The 15,871-nt window shown below is 41.8% G+C and overlaps 1 protein-coding gene across 4 annotated transcripts in view; it reads right to left on the reverse strand.

Moving 5' to 3' along the window:
- sfi1 (SFI1 centrin binding protein) overlaps positions 1 to 15,871 on the reverse strand; it is a 134,830-nt gene that overhangs the window by 88,616 nt on the left and 30,343 nt on the right. For all 4 annotated transcript variants that reach the window (XM_043716109.1, XM_043716110.1, XM_043716108.1 and 1 more), the window contains 3 exons: positions 11,345 to 11,437; positions 6,182 to 6,279; positions 2,658 to 2,724 (listed from right to left, as the gene is read on the reverse strand). In XM_043716109.1, coding sequence (XP_043572044.1) covers positions 2,658 to 2,724; positions 6,182 to 6,279; positions 11,345 to 11,437 — 258 coding nt within the window. The remainder of the gene's footprint in view (positions 1 to 2,657; positions 2,725 to 6,181; positions 6,280 to 11,344; positions 11,438 to 15,871) is intronic.

Here is a 15,871-nt window from a genome sequence, read left to right on the forward strand (position 1 = left end):
GGAATGTGTTGGTGAAGTTGATGAATTGCTCAACCTCCTCGCGGGAGCACGAGGTGGCGCCAATGCAGTCATCAATGTAGCGGAGGAAGAGGTGGGGAGTGGTGCCGGTGTAATTTGATGGATCACCATCATAATAAGAAAGGTCTTGGAATGTATAACCATATGAATGAAGTAGAATTGTTAGGAGGACAGTACGGTTACATCTTGAGTAATGTTACAGTTTTTTGGGTGAGAATATAGAAGGTATGTTTAGTAAGTTTGCGAATGACACCAAAATTGTTCGTGTAGTAGACAGTGAAGGTTTTCTAAGATTAGAAAGGATCTTGATCAAATAGGTCAATGGGTTGAAAAATGGCAGATGGAGCACAATCTGGATAAATGCGAGGTATTGCATTTAGGTACAACAAACAAAGGTAAGGCTTATACAATAAATGGTAGGGCCTTGGATGGTGTTGTAGAATAGAGGGACCGAGGGGTGCAGGTACGTAATTCTTTGAAGTTTGTGTATATATAAACAGGGTGTTAAAAAGGCTTTTGGCACACTTGCCTTCATTGCTCAGTCCTTTGAGTATGAGAGTTGGGAAATCATATCGAGGTTCTACGGGATATTAGACAATAGACAATAGGTGCAGGAGTAGGCCATTCTGCCCTTCGAGCCAGCACCACCATTCATTATGATCATGGCTGATCATCCTCAATCAGTATCCTGTTCCTGCCTTATCCCCATAACCCTTGATTCCACTATCTTGGTGAGGCCTCTTCTGGAATACTGTGTCCAGTTCTGGTCGCTCAGTTGTAGGAAGAATATTATTGAGCTGGAAAGGGTTCGGAAGAGATTTACCACGATCTTGCTGGGTATGCAAAGTTTGAGTTATAAAGCAAGGCTGGATAGACTGGGACTTTTTCACTGGAGTAAAGAAGGTTGACAGGCGACCTGATAGAAGTTTATAAAATAATGAGAGGTATAGATAGAGTTAATGGTAGTTGTCTTTTCCCTTGGATTGAGGATTTTGAGATGAGGGGGCACATATTTAAAGTGAGTTGAGAGAGATTTTAAAAGGACATGAGGGGCAAATTATTTACACAGAGGGTGATTCACATGGGGGATGAGCTTCCTGAGGAAGTGGTGGATACAATTGCAACGTTTAAAAAAACACTTGGATAAGTAGATGAATAGGAAAGGTTTGGAGGGTTATGGACCAGAAACAGGCAGATGGGACTAGTTTAGTTTGGCATGGACTGGTTGGACTGAAGGGTCTGTTTCCACGCTACAAGGCTGTATGAATGCATAAGTGAAGGATGGTTTTTAAAATACACTTGTCTACAGGCATCATTTCACTAACTATGGTATTGAAACTTTCTTTTTTCAAAGTATGTTCAAAGTAGAATCAACTAAAAGCTCCTCACTTTCACTAATGCCAATTATTAAACCACAGTAAAACAACTCAGAAAAGTTCAAGTTGTCTATTTAACAACTTAATCAGACAATTAGAGCCCTCAGAAGTAATTTAATAAATCAGCATTACACAGCAGGTCACAATATAATTTAGTTGCAAGGTTCAGCAGGGATTTTGTTACCAGCTGAGAATTAATTGTTCTTCACAACAGTTCCAAGCTACGTTCCATATTGTCCAACTGCACTCATGAACATGGAATACAGCTCCACATTGAAATGTTCTTCAAGTGAGAGATGTTATGGCTGAGCTAGTTATCCAAATAGCCAGGCTAATCCTCTGGGGATATGGATCAAATCCTGCCACAATAATTAAATTTAAATTCAATTACTAACAGCTGGAATTGAATGCTAGTTTCAGTAATGATTACCACGAACTCATGCTCTTCAGAGCAGGTTGAGTGCCATCCTTATCTGGTCTTGTCCTATGTGACTTCAGACCTGCAGCAATGTGGATAACACTTAATTGTTCTCTGAAATGACCTAAAAAAATCCAACAGCTCCAGAGCAGTTAGGCATGACCAACAAATACTGGCCTGGCTAACAAAATCCAGTGTAAGAATTTGAAATGAAATGAATAATCCTCTGAAAGATTAATCCAGTTGGTCCCATACTTGTTACTATTTTCACTCCCGTGACACTGCAGGTCCATGGGGTTGGGCAAAGGAGTGGACCTCAGCTCAAGAGAATCATGCTTGAGAAATCAGGCAACAACAGGCCTGAGGTGAGTTCCAAACACAAAGGAAGGCACAGGGCTTCTGGGTGGTGCTGTGAATCTCTTACTGAAGGAAACCAAACCAAAAGAGTATTGAGAAAGTTTAGCTCAGGGATTCAGTAATGACACAGGCCTCCGTCATCTGAAGGAGACAGCAAACAGACAACTAAGTGTATGGAGGAGTAGTCCAAAACCCAGGGAGACTGGTGAGGGGTGGAAATAGGCTGATGCCGAGCAAGACTGTTTTCTTGAATTGCTTTAAATTGTTTTTAACTGTCATTTCAAAACAAATGAAATGCTTGTGTTTTTGCTGCAAAGCATATTTCAACTGTGACATGTTAACAGAGGCTGAAAATTAATAATTTGAGATTCTTTAAATGAAAGCGACTGAGTCAATCTGGGTTCTACTGATCTACCTGTTAAACCACTGGAATTACTATATAGAACTATTTCAATTGTCTTGTTCAGGATCATGTTCTTATTCCTCACCTGATACCACTTTTCCTCTTGAATGCCTTTTATCCAACAATGGAAAGATTTCCTCAGCAATACCTCCCTGGAAAAGAAAGATGCAGTTTCAGAACAGTTAGTGACATGAAATAGAGTTGTAGGATTCCAGGCATTTTATTGTCAATAAAGTATAATTAATTCAAGTGATAATTGCTTCTAATACTTGCTTACTTTCAGTGTAAAAAGAAAGTTAGTCCTAGATCTTTCCATTGATCAACTGCATTGCAATTTGAAGCAACTTTGTACATTGCCCAAGGACCCACAGTATAAAGAACAGTACACACAGGGACAGGCACTTTGGCCCTTCATGCCTGCGATGCCACATTTGCCCTTCCATACTAAAACCGTCTTCACTTACAGATCACTGAAGGTGGAAGCTCAGGTAGATAAGGTCATAAAAATACCTATGGCATGCTTGCCTTCATTGAAAGGAGACATTTTTAAGAATAGACAAGTTACACTGCAGCTTTGTGAAACTTTAATTAGGCCACACTTGGTACATTGCATACAGTTCTGGTCACCACACTACCAGAAGCATCTGGATGCTTTGGACAGGGTACAGAAAAGGATAAAGTGAGGTCTGCAGATGCTGGAGATCAAAGTTGAAACTTTATTGCTGGAACAGCACAGCAGGTCAGGCAGCATCCTGTTCCCTGGATGCTGCCTGACCTGCTGTGCTGTTCCAGCAATAAAATTTCAACTACAGAAAAGGATAACCTGAATGTTTCCTGGTATTCCCTTCCTATTCAGGTGTTCGTTCAAGTGCTTCTTGAGAGTTGCTACTGTGTCTGCTTCCACCACCTCCACGAGCAGCACATTCCAGGCACTCACCACCTTTTGTGCAAAAAACTTACCTTGCACATCTCTTTTAAACATCCCTCTCCCCTCCCCCCCCCTCCCCACCTTGAATCTGTGTCCCATAGTAATTGACCCCCTCCACCCTGGGAAAAAATCTCATACTTTCCGCTCTGTCCATGCCATTCACAATCTTATTAACTTCTATCAGATTGCTCCTCAACCTCCTGTGCTTCAGTGAAAACAACCCCAGTCTATGCAACCTTTCTTCATAGCTAAATTCCCCCATACCAGGAAACATTCAGGTTATCCTTTTCTGTACCCTCTCCAAAGCATCCAGATGCTTCTGGTAGTGTGGTGACCAGAATTGTATGCCTAATTAAAGTTCCACAAAGCTGCAGTGTAACTTGTCTATTCTTAAAAATGCCCCCTTTCAATGAAGGGAAGCATGCCATAGGTATTTTTACTACTTTATCTACCTGCGCTTCCACCTTCAGTGATCTGTGGACATGCACACACATATCTCTCTGCATACTTTGAAGGGTCCTGCCATTCATTACATAATTTTCATGTGCATTTGACCCTCCAAAATGCATAATCTCAGACTTGTCCCGATTAAATTACATAATTTTCATGTGTCATTTGCCTGCCCATGCCTCCACCTGATCTATATCCTCCGCATTATCCGCAACTCCACCAATCTTTGCATCATCCTCAAACTTACTAATTAGACCAGCTACATTTTCCTCCAAGTCATTTATATGGATCTAAAAGAGTAGAGGTCCCTGCACTGATTCTTGTGGAACACCACGAGTCACAGCCCTCCATTCCAAAAAGCATCCTTCCACCCCCTACCCTCTTTCTCCTGTAACTAAGTCAGTTCAGTATCCAGCTTGCCAGCTCACCCCAATTACATGTGACTTCACCTTTTGTACCAGTCTGCCATGAGGTACCTTGTTAAAAGCTTTACTGAAGTCCACATAGACAACATCAACCACTTTTCCCTCATCAACCATCTTCATCACCTCCTGAAAAAACTCAATCAAGTTAGAGAGGTACGACCTCCCCCTCACAAAACCATGCTGTTTATCGCTAATCAGTCAAGCGATAAAGTATCTACAATGGCTGAGGGATGAATGGGTCAGCAGCAGCAAAAGCAATCTCTCTCTCAGACAGGTCAGATGCAATCAGTGCCTGGCCAGAAAGAAATCTGAGAACATACAAAACTTGACAAACAGCTAACAAAATTTCATGGTCCAAAAATAAAAGCAAAATACTACAGGTGTTGGAAATCTGAAACAAAAATAATAAATGCTGGAGAAACTCAGCAAGTCTGGCACTACCTGCTTGATCTACTGAATAAGCTTTTTGCATTTATAAACAGTCCAGCAAGCTGTTCTAACATATATGTACTATCATGTTTATCTCAATACAAAGACTCCCAGTTCAACATGCACTATCCTGGAAAAGGTAAAATGCCAGATTACAAATACAGATGAGTTTTGGAAATAAAAATGGTACATTTCTGAAATCCTTTGGCAAACAAAATCAGTCCAGGAGATCATTGTGGCCACCCAAAACATTAACTCTGATTTCTCTCCACAGATGCTACCAGACCTGCTGAGCTTTTCCAGCAATTTCTAATTTCATCTCTATTTTTACTTTTATCTCTGATTTATAGTATCTGTAATTCTTTCAACTTTTCAACACTGAAAATAATCAGTTAGAGAGTCATATAGGACAGAAATAGATCCTGCAGTCCAACTATCCATGCCAACAATGTTCCCAACCTAAACTTAGTCCCACTTGCCTGCATTTGGCCCATATCCCTTCAAACGTTTCCTAATCATGTATTTATCCAAATAGCTTTAAAACTTTGTAACTGCACCTGCATCCACCACTTCCTCTGGCAGTTCATTCTACACATGAACTGTGTAAAAAAGTTGCCCCTCATGTCCTTTTTAAAACTCACCTTAAAATTTTTCCACAAGTTTTGAACTCCCTCACTCGAGGGAAAAGACCCTTGCTATAGATATGCAGAAAGAAACAGAATTCATATTTCAGGTCACTGACTTGAAATATCAACACTGTTTGACTCTCCATGTTACGCGACCTGCCAAGCATTTGCAGAATTTGTTTTTATTTCATGTCTCTTGTTTTGGTCTTGTACAGGAACCAAACCAGCTCACAAACTAACAACTCATTTCAGACATCACGGCTGACTCAACATTGAGGTCAGGCACCTTCAGTTACTGTTGCCATCAGATGGTTGGCCTAAACCTTCAGGTTGTGGCACCTTCAGAAGCCTGAGGACCACCCTCATGACATCTTCCAGATGCTGTCAAATTAGCTGTGATCAGATATCAAACTGATTATCTAACTATGCAATGATGTGTTTTTATGCAGTAGCATTCTGTATCTGAACAGATAGGAGTCATCAGAAAGACATTCAGCTTCAAGCGTCTGACACTCAGAAATCTGACCAAACAGTTTTGTGGTACTTGATCACAGGAACTGACAAAAGATTTCTGAATCAAAAGTCTACACAATATTAGAAGCAGATTTGGGAGATTCAAGGCAAGGTACGCACACAGTAAGTAGGAACAGATCAGCCTTAGAACATTCAAGATATTGTCACTTTTCCATGATGTCTGATTATTGAGAGTCAGGAAACTAAACAGTTAACCATCCTCAAAGCACAGGAATACCTGAAATGGTTTTGGGCTTGTCCTGTCAATGCTCGAAGTTCAAGCTCCTCTTGCTGATCCAGACGTAATTTCCACTGATTCCAGCACCTTCGCAGCATCTGTCAGAACAAAAGTAATTAAGAGACCAGAAATGCAGGCTCAGGTCCCAGTATTTATAGAACTGCGTAGTTAAATGAGCCCAGGTGAAGTGATGGGGGTTTGTCAGAAATACATTCATCAGCCAATTTAGCATGTAGGTTCATGAGTGCACTTTCCATTGTTTTCCCACCTGCGGGTTATGCACATTTATACCCAAGAAACTCACTTTATTTGGGGGGGGGGGGCTGTATTAATAGATTGAATTTCATGAATTCAAAGGAGCTTGTGCAATTATGCTTCTTTCTTGAAATAGGCTGTCATGAAAACCAAACCACGAAAATTACTGGAGGTCAAGGAGCATCTTATATTTAAACCTGAATTCAGACAAACTAAAATCTGGTTTTAGTCCAGGTCTCAAACGTCTGAGCAAACATGATTCCTAAATTGTAACAGCTTCAGCTCTAGTAAGTGCAATTCACAGAGTCATAGCACCAAACAGCATAGATTGCAGCAGATTCACTAGGTTGATTCCAAGGGTGAGAGGGTTGGCTTATGAAGAGGGACTGAGTGGACTGAGACTAAACTCATTGGAATTTAGAAGAATGAGAATTATGCTAACGTATAAAAATGGGTAGGGAACAGACAAGATAGAAGCAGGGTGGCTGTTTCCACTGGCGAGTGAAACTAGAACTGGGGGGCATAGCCACAAAATAAGTGGGAGCAGATTTAGGACTGAGTTGAGGATGAATTTCTTCACTCAAAGGGTCACGAATCTGTGGAATTCCCTGCCCAGTGAAGCAGCAGAGGTTACCTCATTGAATGTTTTTAAGGCAAAGATAGATTTTGAAACACTGAGGGAATTAAGGGCTATGGCGAGTGGTCAGGTAAGTGGAGCTGGGTCCATTGAAAGGTCAGCAGTGATCTTATTGAATGGTGGAGCAGGCTCAACAGGTCAGATGGCCTACTCCTATTCTTATTTCTTATGTTCATCAGTAATCATGCTCATTCCACCTCTCTGGAAGATAATGCAATTCATTCCACTCCCCTTTCTTTCCCCACTGTCCTGCAAAGTTTTTGCTTCAGGTGACAATCTAATTTATTTTTTCAAGTTATTCAAGGATCTCCTGTAACATCTATTCCAGACCAAAAACAACTCAAAATATAAAAAATTCTCCTCTCCCTCCCTTGGATTCTTTGCCAATTATCTTAAATCGGTGTCTTGTTAAGGAATTTAATCAATCAGTTTCTTCCCACCCGTTCCATCAAGATCTTGCATAATTTCAAATGCCAATTGAGAGATAAAGAAACGGGAGTTCGAAAAAACACACTGAGCAACATTTGAAATTCTTGTTCCTTAAATCAGAGATTTCTGCTTCAGTAACAAGAGGAAACAAGTTTTGAATCACAGGCAGCAAAAAAAGTTATCCTTCAAAGTTTTGAATGAAGAATAAACTTATGAGAAATGTACAGTTTACTGCAAAAGGAAATGATTCATATTTCTTGACATTGTATAAGACAATAAAGATTACACTGACTGTAATTTTATCTGCCAAGAAAAGATGATCATTCAGCAATTTCACAATAGTTCCTACATTAAGTGTTTGTGGAGACAATGGGTCTCTGAAGATCTGATCTCATTAATCTGTGTAGCGAAAAGGAGACATCACAATTGACAGCACAAGCTTGGAAATTATCCAGAATGTGCTCCATAATGCCTGGGAGAAAAGGTCCTCATCTGTCACTTTTGCAGAAAGTTTGTCTTCTGCTGTGAATTAACAATTTGCGCCACCATCCGATTCTTAAGATTTTTAAAAACACCATTTGTTATATAAATAATATTGCCTACATGGTCACCAACACAAAGTGACATATCACTTAGATTTTCTTACAAAGCTGTTCATCACTGTCAGTTTAGCTGTATACTACAGCCACAAATGGAAATGAGGCTGCAAAACCTCACACTGATTTCCCCAAGCATGGACAATGCATTGAAGGAAAGATAGTTGGAATTAGTATACTGAGCAATGCCAGGGGAGCTCAACTCACTAAGATGGGACAGTTACTGTTGCAATGTATTCCAATACCCTGAAATGGTGTTGTGAAACTTGCAATGGTACAGAGCACATTGTTCTCTAAAGTGCTCTCCAATGCCTCCTGAAAAAACTTACTTTTGCTGAAATGCACATCTAAAATCACTGTGGCCCTCAGTCAAGTTGTTATTCCTCACTTGTTCCAGCAGCTGTCAGTGAGCAATTGGACTGTGAAAGACACCTCATCATGCCAGCTTCTGGTTCAGGAATGTGCATTTACTCTGGAGCGGAGGTCATCAAATCACAATCAGGAATGGGAACTAACTAACCAATCATATCCATCTTCTCAATTAATCTTCAATTCTTCACCTTTACTAAGGTGGGATCAGTTAACCTCAAGTTCTTCGCATCAAACTTGAAGCCTCTGACGACATTGTTCAAAAGCTGCCGCATATTTCTCAACAATTAAACTCCATCAATCATGCGTGCTGAAGCTGCCTTGAAACAATGGGCATGCACAGACTTAGTACATGTTGAAGCCACTGTCTCTTGGAACTGCAGTTTCACAATAACTAGTTTGTTAAACACATCTGAACCAATGGAGAAAAACCATGGTGATTCACCTGAACAAAATGCAGTGTGAACCCACTCGCACACAATGGAGGACAATGGACAGCTGGAAGTGTAACAAAGCTTTACTGAATTGAATGTCATTGCAAATCCAATTAAGACGAACTCCAGGAATAAATAAAGATGCTGCAAAATTCCTAGAATTAAATCAGCTTTTACATATTCTGCTTCATGAAGCAGACAATGAAAATGAGAACAATATAGGGACAAATTGAAGAATGAGATGGACTGTTGTACTCTTGTTATGAATGAATGGTGACAGAAACTAATCTCCCATGAAGGAATGATTTGGTGGATAACATAACTGGAGAACTGAAATCTGCCTATAACTGCTTAGAAATGACACAACTGTCAAGAAATCAGTTTTAGTCCAGTAACCACAAAAATGCATTTAACTATTGTATGGACATTGTCACTGGTGCACTACACTGGCAGTTCATCAATTTTTGATCTAATTGACATAGTAATATTAAACAATGTCACCAGCACATTTTACAGCATTGTGCTCAGAGGATTCTCCAAGTGCTTTCTGAATGGACTGGGCAGATGAAGCTTCTCTGCCCCCTCCTCTCCTCCCACCTAAAAGATGAAGCTATAGGAATAGTGGACGCATTGATTGTAATTTTCCAAAATCCTTGAAGTACAAGAGGATTAGAAAACTGTCAATGTGACACTCATGATTTGGAGATGCCGGTGTTGGACTGGGGTGTACAAAGTTAAAAATCTCACAACACCAGGTTATAGTCCAACAGGTTTAATTGGAAGCACACGAGCTTTCGGAGCGACGAAAGTGACAATCACCTGATGAAGGAGGTATAGCCTGGTGTTGTGTGATTTTTAAATGTGAACACTCCTATTCAAAAAGGGAGAAAGATAAAAAACAGATAACTATAGGCTGATTAGCCAACATCTATTCTTGGAATTTATTATTAAGGAAATAATAGCAGCAGACTTAGGAAATTATAACCTAATCAAGAAGTGTCAGCATGGCTTCGTGAAAGGAAAATTGTGTTGGACTCATTCATTTGTTTTTTGAGGAAGTCTCACCCAGGGTACGAACAAGGGAACAATTGAGGTATTGTTATGGACTTCAAGGTGTTCAATAAGGTACCTCACAAAATTTGTGAGCCCATGGTATTAGAGATCATATATTTGCATGGATAGAATAATGCGGCTAATGGGCAGGAAACAACGAGTGGGGATTCAAGGTTCTTTTTCAGATTGGCAACCGTTGCCCAGTGGGTTCCAAGGGGATCAGGGCTGGGACTGCAACTGTTTACAATTTACATTAAATGACTTGGAGGAAGGAAAGCATAAGAATTGTAGCCATATTTGCAGACAATGCAAAATAGGTTGATAGCTAAATTGGGAGAGGGATACAAACAGTTTTCAGGCTGATACTGATAGGTTAAGTAAGTAGGTTAAAAGTTGGCAAATGGAGTATAATGCAGGAAACATGTAGATTTTGGAAGTGAAAACAAAAAAGATACAGGGGAAAATACAGGAAGCTAGATGTGAGCAACATCTGATCAGCCACGATCCTACTGAATGGCAGAAGAAACTCAAGGGACTGCTGTTCCTATTTCTTACAGCCTACGGTTTCTTCCAACAACTTGTCCTATTCTGTGACTCCTCTGCTCATTTTCCCCGTAATGCTGTAATGAAGTGGAATGAAAATACTGCCCTCATGTTTGGAGAAAGTCATCTGGTTAGAAACTTTGAAGTCAGCACACAGTCCTCCAGCGTGTGCAACACGACAATTTGCAGATTTAGGCAACTTCAAAGCATTCGAGAAAGCATCAAACACTTCCACAACCACAAGAACAGCCAGCAGAATAAATCAAAAGAGAAAATGCTGGAAAATCTCAGCAGGTCTGGCAGCATCTGTAAGGAGAGAAAAGAGCTGACGTTTCGAGTCTAACTGACCCTTTGTCAAGGCTTTGACAAGGCTTTTACAGATGCTGCCAGACTTGCTGAGATTTTCCAGCAATTTTTTCTTTTGGTTTCAGATTCCAGCATCCGCAGTAATTTGCTTTTATTTAGGAGAATAAATGAGTTGCTACCCTGAAAAGGATGATAATCCAAACTACAATTTTGATCTAAAATGGAGACTAATATTTCTAAAATCCTTATTATACTTTGTTGATGTGTGCTCAAGCTATCATTTGGCTCTATTTCTTGTCCGAGCTTTTTTATTCCATGACTTAGATATAGCTACAGTAACCCTGCTTAAGTACTTCAAGAGACATCTGCTAAGATAGCTAAGGATCAATTTTCGCAAATATTATTGGCTGAAGAGGAGTCCCTTATTTCATATTGCTTATGGAAGACGCAGGTTTAATGTATCAAATAATTGCTCACCTTGATTCAATCATTTTTCTCCATATGTGCTCAAACTCACTGGAGATAAATAAGAAACTCTTACCCAAACATGGAATTGTTGGTGTGCCAGATTATTCAACATCTGTTTCTGTCGAATGCTTCTCACGTTGAACCTCAGAGCAGTAACACTTGATTGCTGGTTAAAGATAATTTTTTAAAATAATGACATAGAACAAAAAAACCTTCCAATGCTTCTACGAGAGCAGCTGTATTTCTTCCTACTAGCAAGGTTAATGGAATATGGTAGACTACCTGAGGCGATTCTGAGAGATAAGATATACATGCATTGGAAAAAGAGGGTTTGATTAGAAGTAGTCAGCATGACTTTGTGCATGGGAGATCATGTCTCAAAGAACATTTTTACAGTTCTTTGATGAAGTGACCAGGAAGGTTGACGAGGGCAGGGTAGTCGACATAGTCAAATGGATTTCATTAAGGCCTTTGATAAGGTTCCACATGGTAGGCTGCTCTGGAAGGTTGGATTCTGTGGAATCCAGGGTGAGCTGGCAAATTGGATACACAATTACTCAATGGTTGGAAGAAGAGGTTAATAGTGGAAGGTTGGTTATAGGACCGGAGGCCTGTGACTAGTGGAGTGCCTCAGGGGTTGATATTGGGCCCATTACTGTTTATTACTTATATCAATGATGTGGATGAAAATGTACAAGGTATGATTAGTAAATTTGCTGATGACACTAAAATAAGCAATATCGTGGAGAGTGAGGATGATTAGATTCCCTACAGTGTGGAAACAGGCCCTTCAGCCCAACCAGTCCACACCGACCCTCCGAAGAGTAACCGACTCAGACCCATTTCACTCTGACTAATGTACCTAACACTACGGGCAATTTCGAATGGCCAATTCACCTGACCTGCACATCTTTGGATTGTGGGAAGAAACCGGAGCACCAGGAGGAAATCCACGCAGACACGGGGAGAATGTGCAAACTCCACACAGAGAAGTCACCCAAGGCTAGAATCGAATCTGGGACCCTGGTGCTGTGAGGCAGCAGTGCTAACTACTGAGCCACTGTGCTGCTCCTAGGTTTTCAGAAATTGCAGCAGGACCTCAATCAGCTGGAGAAGTGGGCTGAGAAATGCCAAATGGAGTTTAATGTAGATAAGTGTGAGGTCTTGCATTTTGAAAAGTCAGATCAAGATAGGAGTTTCATGGTCAATGGTAGGGCCTTAAGTAGTGTGCGAAACAGAGGGACCTTGGCGTTCAGGTGCATGGTTCTCTGAAAGTGGAGTCAGAAGTAGATAGGGCGGTGAAGGCGGATTTTGGCACACTAGCCTTCATCAGTCAGGGCACTGGGTACAGAAGTTGGGAAGTTATGTTGCAGTTGTACAGGGTGTTGTGAGGCCACACTTGGAGTATTGTGTTCAGTTTTGGTCACCTTGCTATAGGAAGGATGTTATTAAACTGGAAAGAGTACAGAAGAAATTTACAAAGATTTTTCCAGGACTCAAGGGACTGAGTTATGGGGAGAGATTGGACAAGCTCGGACTTTTTTGTTTAGAGCGTATGAGACTGAGGGGGTGAAGGCGGCTTTTGGCACACTGGCCTCAATCAGTCAGGGCATTGGGTATAGAAGTTGGGAAGTTATGTTGTAGTTGTACAGGATGTTGTGAGGCCACACTTGGAGTATTGTGTTCAGTTTTGGTCATCTTACTATATGAAGGATGTTATTAAACTGGAAAGAGTGCAGAAGAAATTTACAAGACCCACGTTGCCTGGACTCAAGGGTCTGAGTTATAGGGATAGGTTGGACAAACTAGGACAATTTTCTTTAGAGCGTAGGAGACGGAGGGGGATCTTATAGAAACGTATAAGTTCATGAAAGGCATGGGATAGGGTGAATGCACTCAGTTTTTTTCCCCAAGATTGGACAATCAAGGACTAGGGGGCATTAGTATAAGGTTAGAGGGGAAATAAAAGGGAACCTGAGGGGCAACATTTTACACAGAGGGTGGTACACATATGGAATGAGCTGCCAGTGAAAGTGATTGGAGCGGGTATATTAACAATATTTAAAAGGCATTTGGACAAATATATGGGCAGGAAAATTTTAGAAGAATATGAGCCAAGCGCAGGGAAATGGGGTTAGTGTGGACGGACATTTTGGTCGGCATGGATCAGCTTGGGCCAAAGGGCCTGTCTCCATACTATAGGACTCTATGACTCTCTAATTGAGAAGGGGTAATTGAGAGGAGCTACCAGGAGTTGGTCACTCCTAAGGCTCAGGACAAGGACAGATGGGTTACAGTTAGGGGGAGGAAGGAGGACAGACAGACAGACAGTGCAGAGATCCCCGGTGGACATTCCCTTCAGCAATAAGTATACCGTTTTGGATACTGCTGAGGGGGGGAATGACCTACCAGAGGAAAGCCATAGTAGTCAGTTCTCTGACACTGAGCCTGACACTGTGGCAAAGAAGGGAAGGGGGCAGAATAGAAAAGTACTCGTGGTAGGGTACTCGATAGTTAGGCGAATCGCCAGGAGATTTTGTGGTCAGGATCGGGATTCCCGGAAGGTATGTTGCCTCCCTGGTGCCAGGGTCCGTGACGTCTCCGATTGGGTGTATAAGGTTCTAAAAGGGGAGGGCGAACAGCCAGAAATCGTGTTACATATCGGCACTAATGACATAGCCAGAAAAAGGATTAAGGATAGAAAAAGTGATTTCAGGGAGTTAGGATGGAAGCTGCAGAGCAGGATGAACAGAGTAGTTTTCTCTAGTTTACAACCGGTGCCACGAGATAGCGAGGCGAGGAACAGGGAGCGGGCGCAGCTTAACATGTGGTTGCGCAGCTGGTGTAGGAGGGAGGGCTTCAGATATGTAGATAATTGGGATGCCTTCTGGGGAAGGTGGGACCTACAAGAAGGACGGGTTGCATCTGAACTGGAAGGGGACCAATGTCCTGGGTGGAAGGTTTGATCGAGTAGTTCGACAGGGTTTAAACTAGTCTGGCAGGGGGATGGGAACCTGAGCTGTATACCAGAGGTGAGAGTTGATGCAGATGAGGCAATAGCAAGAGGTAGACCAGCTAGTGGGAAGGATTTTCCTGGGAAAGTCAAAGTGCGTTTGCTTTAACGCAAGGAGTATCAGGAATAAAAGTGATGAATTTAGAGCATGGATCAGTACCTGGTGCTATGATATTGTGGCCATAACAGAGACATGGGTTTCTCAGGGGCAGGAATGGTTGCTGGATGATCCAGGGTTTAGAGCATTTAAAAAGAATAGGGAGGGGGGAGAAAGAGGAGGGGGTGTAGCACTACTAATCAGAGAGGGTATCACAGCTACAGAAGCTTCCATTGTCGAGGAAGATCTGCCTACCGAGTCAGTATGGGTGGAAATTAGGAACAGCAAGGGAGCAGTCACCTCGTTAGGGGCTTACTACAGGCCCCCCAATAGCAGCAGGGAGATGGAAGAAAGCATAGGTCAGCAGTTTTGGAAAAGTGTGGACGTAGTAGGGTTGTTGTAATGGATGACTTTAACTTTCCCAATATTGATTGGAACCTCCTTCAAGCATGAGATTTGAATGGAGCTGTTTTTGTAAGATGTGTTCAGGAGGGTTTTCGAACTCAGTACATTGACAGGCTGACGAGGGAGAGGCCATTCCAGACTTGATGCTCGGAAACGAGCCAGGGCAGGTATCAGATCTTGTGGTGGGAGAGCATTTTGGTGATAGTGACCACAACTGCCTCACATTCTACATAGCTATGGAGAAGGAGAGGATTAGGCAAAATGGGAGGATATTTAATTGGGGAAGAGGAAACTATGATGCGATTAGACCTGAGTTAGGAAGCATGGACTGGGAGCATTTGTTCCATGGTAAAGGCACTATAAACATGTGGGAGACTGCTTAAGGAACAGTTGTTGCGAGTGATGAATAAATATGTCCCTCTGAGATAGGCAAGAAGGGGTAAGATAAAGGAACCTTGGATGACGAGAGCGGTGGAGCTTCTCGTCAAAAGGAAGAAGGTAGCTTACATAAGGTGGAGGAAGCTAGGGTCAAGCTCAGCTCTAGAGGATTACAGGCAGGCGAGGAAGGAGCTCAAAAATGGTCTAAGGAGAGCCAGGAGGGGACACGAGAAAGGCTTGGCAGAACGGAATAGGGAGAACACAAAGGCATTTTACACTTATGTGAGGAATAAGAGAATGGTCAAAGAAAGTGTAGGGTTGATCAGGCATAGCATAGGGAATTTGTGTGTGGAGTCTGAGGAGGTAGGGGAAGCCCTAAATGAGTTTTTTGCTTCTCTCTTTACGAAAGAAATGAACTTTGTAGTGAATGAAACCTTTGAAGAGCAGGTGTGCATGCTGGAATGGATAGAGATAGAGGACACTGATGTGCTGAACATTTTGTCAAACATTAAGACTGACAAGTCGCCAGGCCCGGACCAGATTTGTCCTTGGCTGCTTTGGGAAACAAGAAATGCGATTGCTTCGCCACTTGCGAAGATCTTTGCATCCTCGCTCTTCACTGGAGTCGTACCTGAGGACTGGAGAGAGGCAAATGTAATTCCTCTATTCAAGAAAGGAAATAGGGAAATCCCCGGCAATTACAGACC

Source organism: Chiloscyllium plagiosum, chromosome 25 (assembly GCF_004010195.1).
Source record: "Chiloscyllium plagiosum isolate BGI_BamShark_2017 chromosome 25, ASM401019v2, whole genome shotgun sequence".
NCBI classification, from domain to species: Eukaryota; Metazoa; Chordata; class Chondrichthyes; order Orectolobiformes; family Hemiscylliidae; genus Chiloscyllium; species Chiloscyllium plagiosum.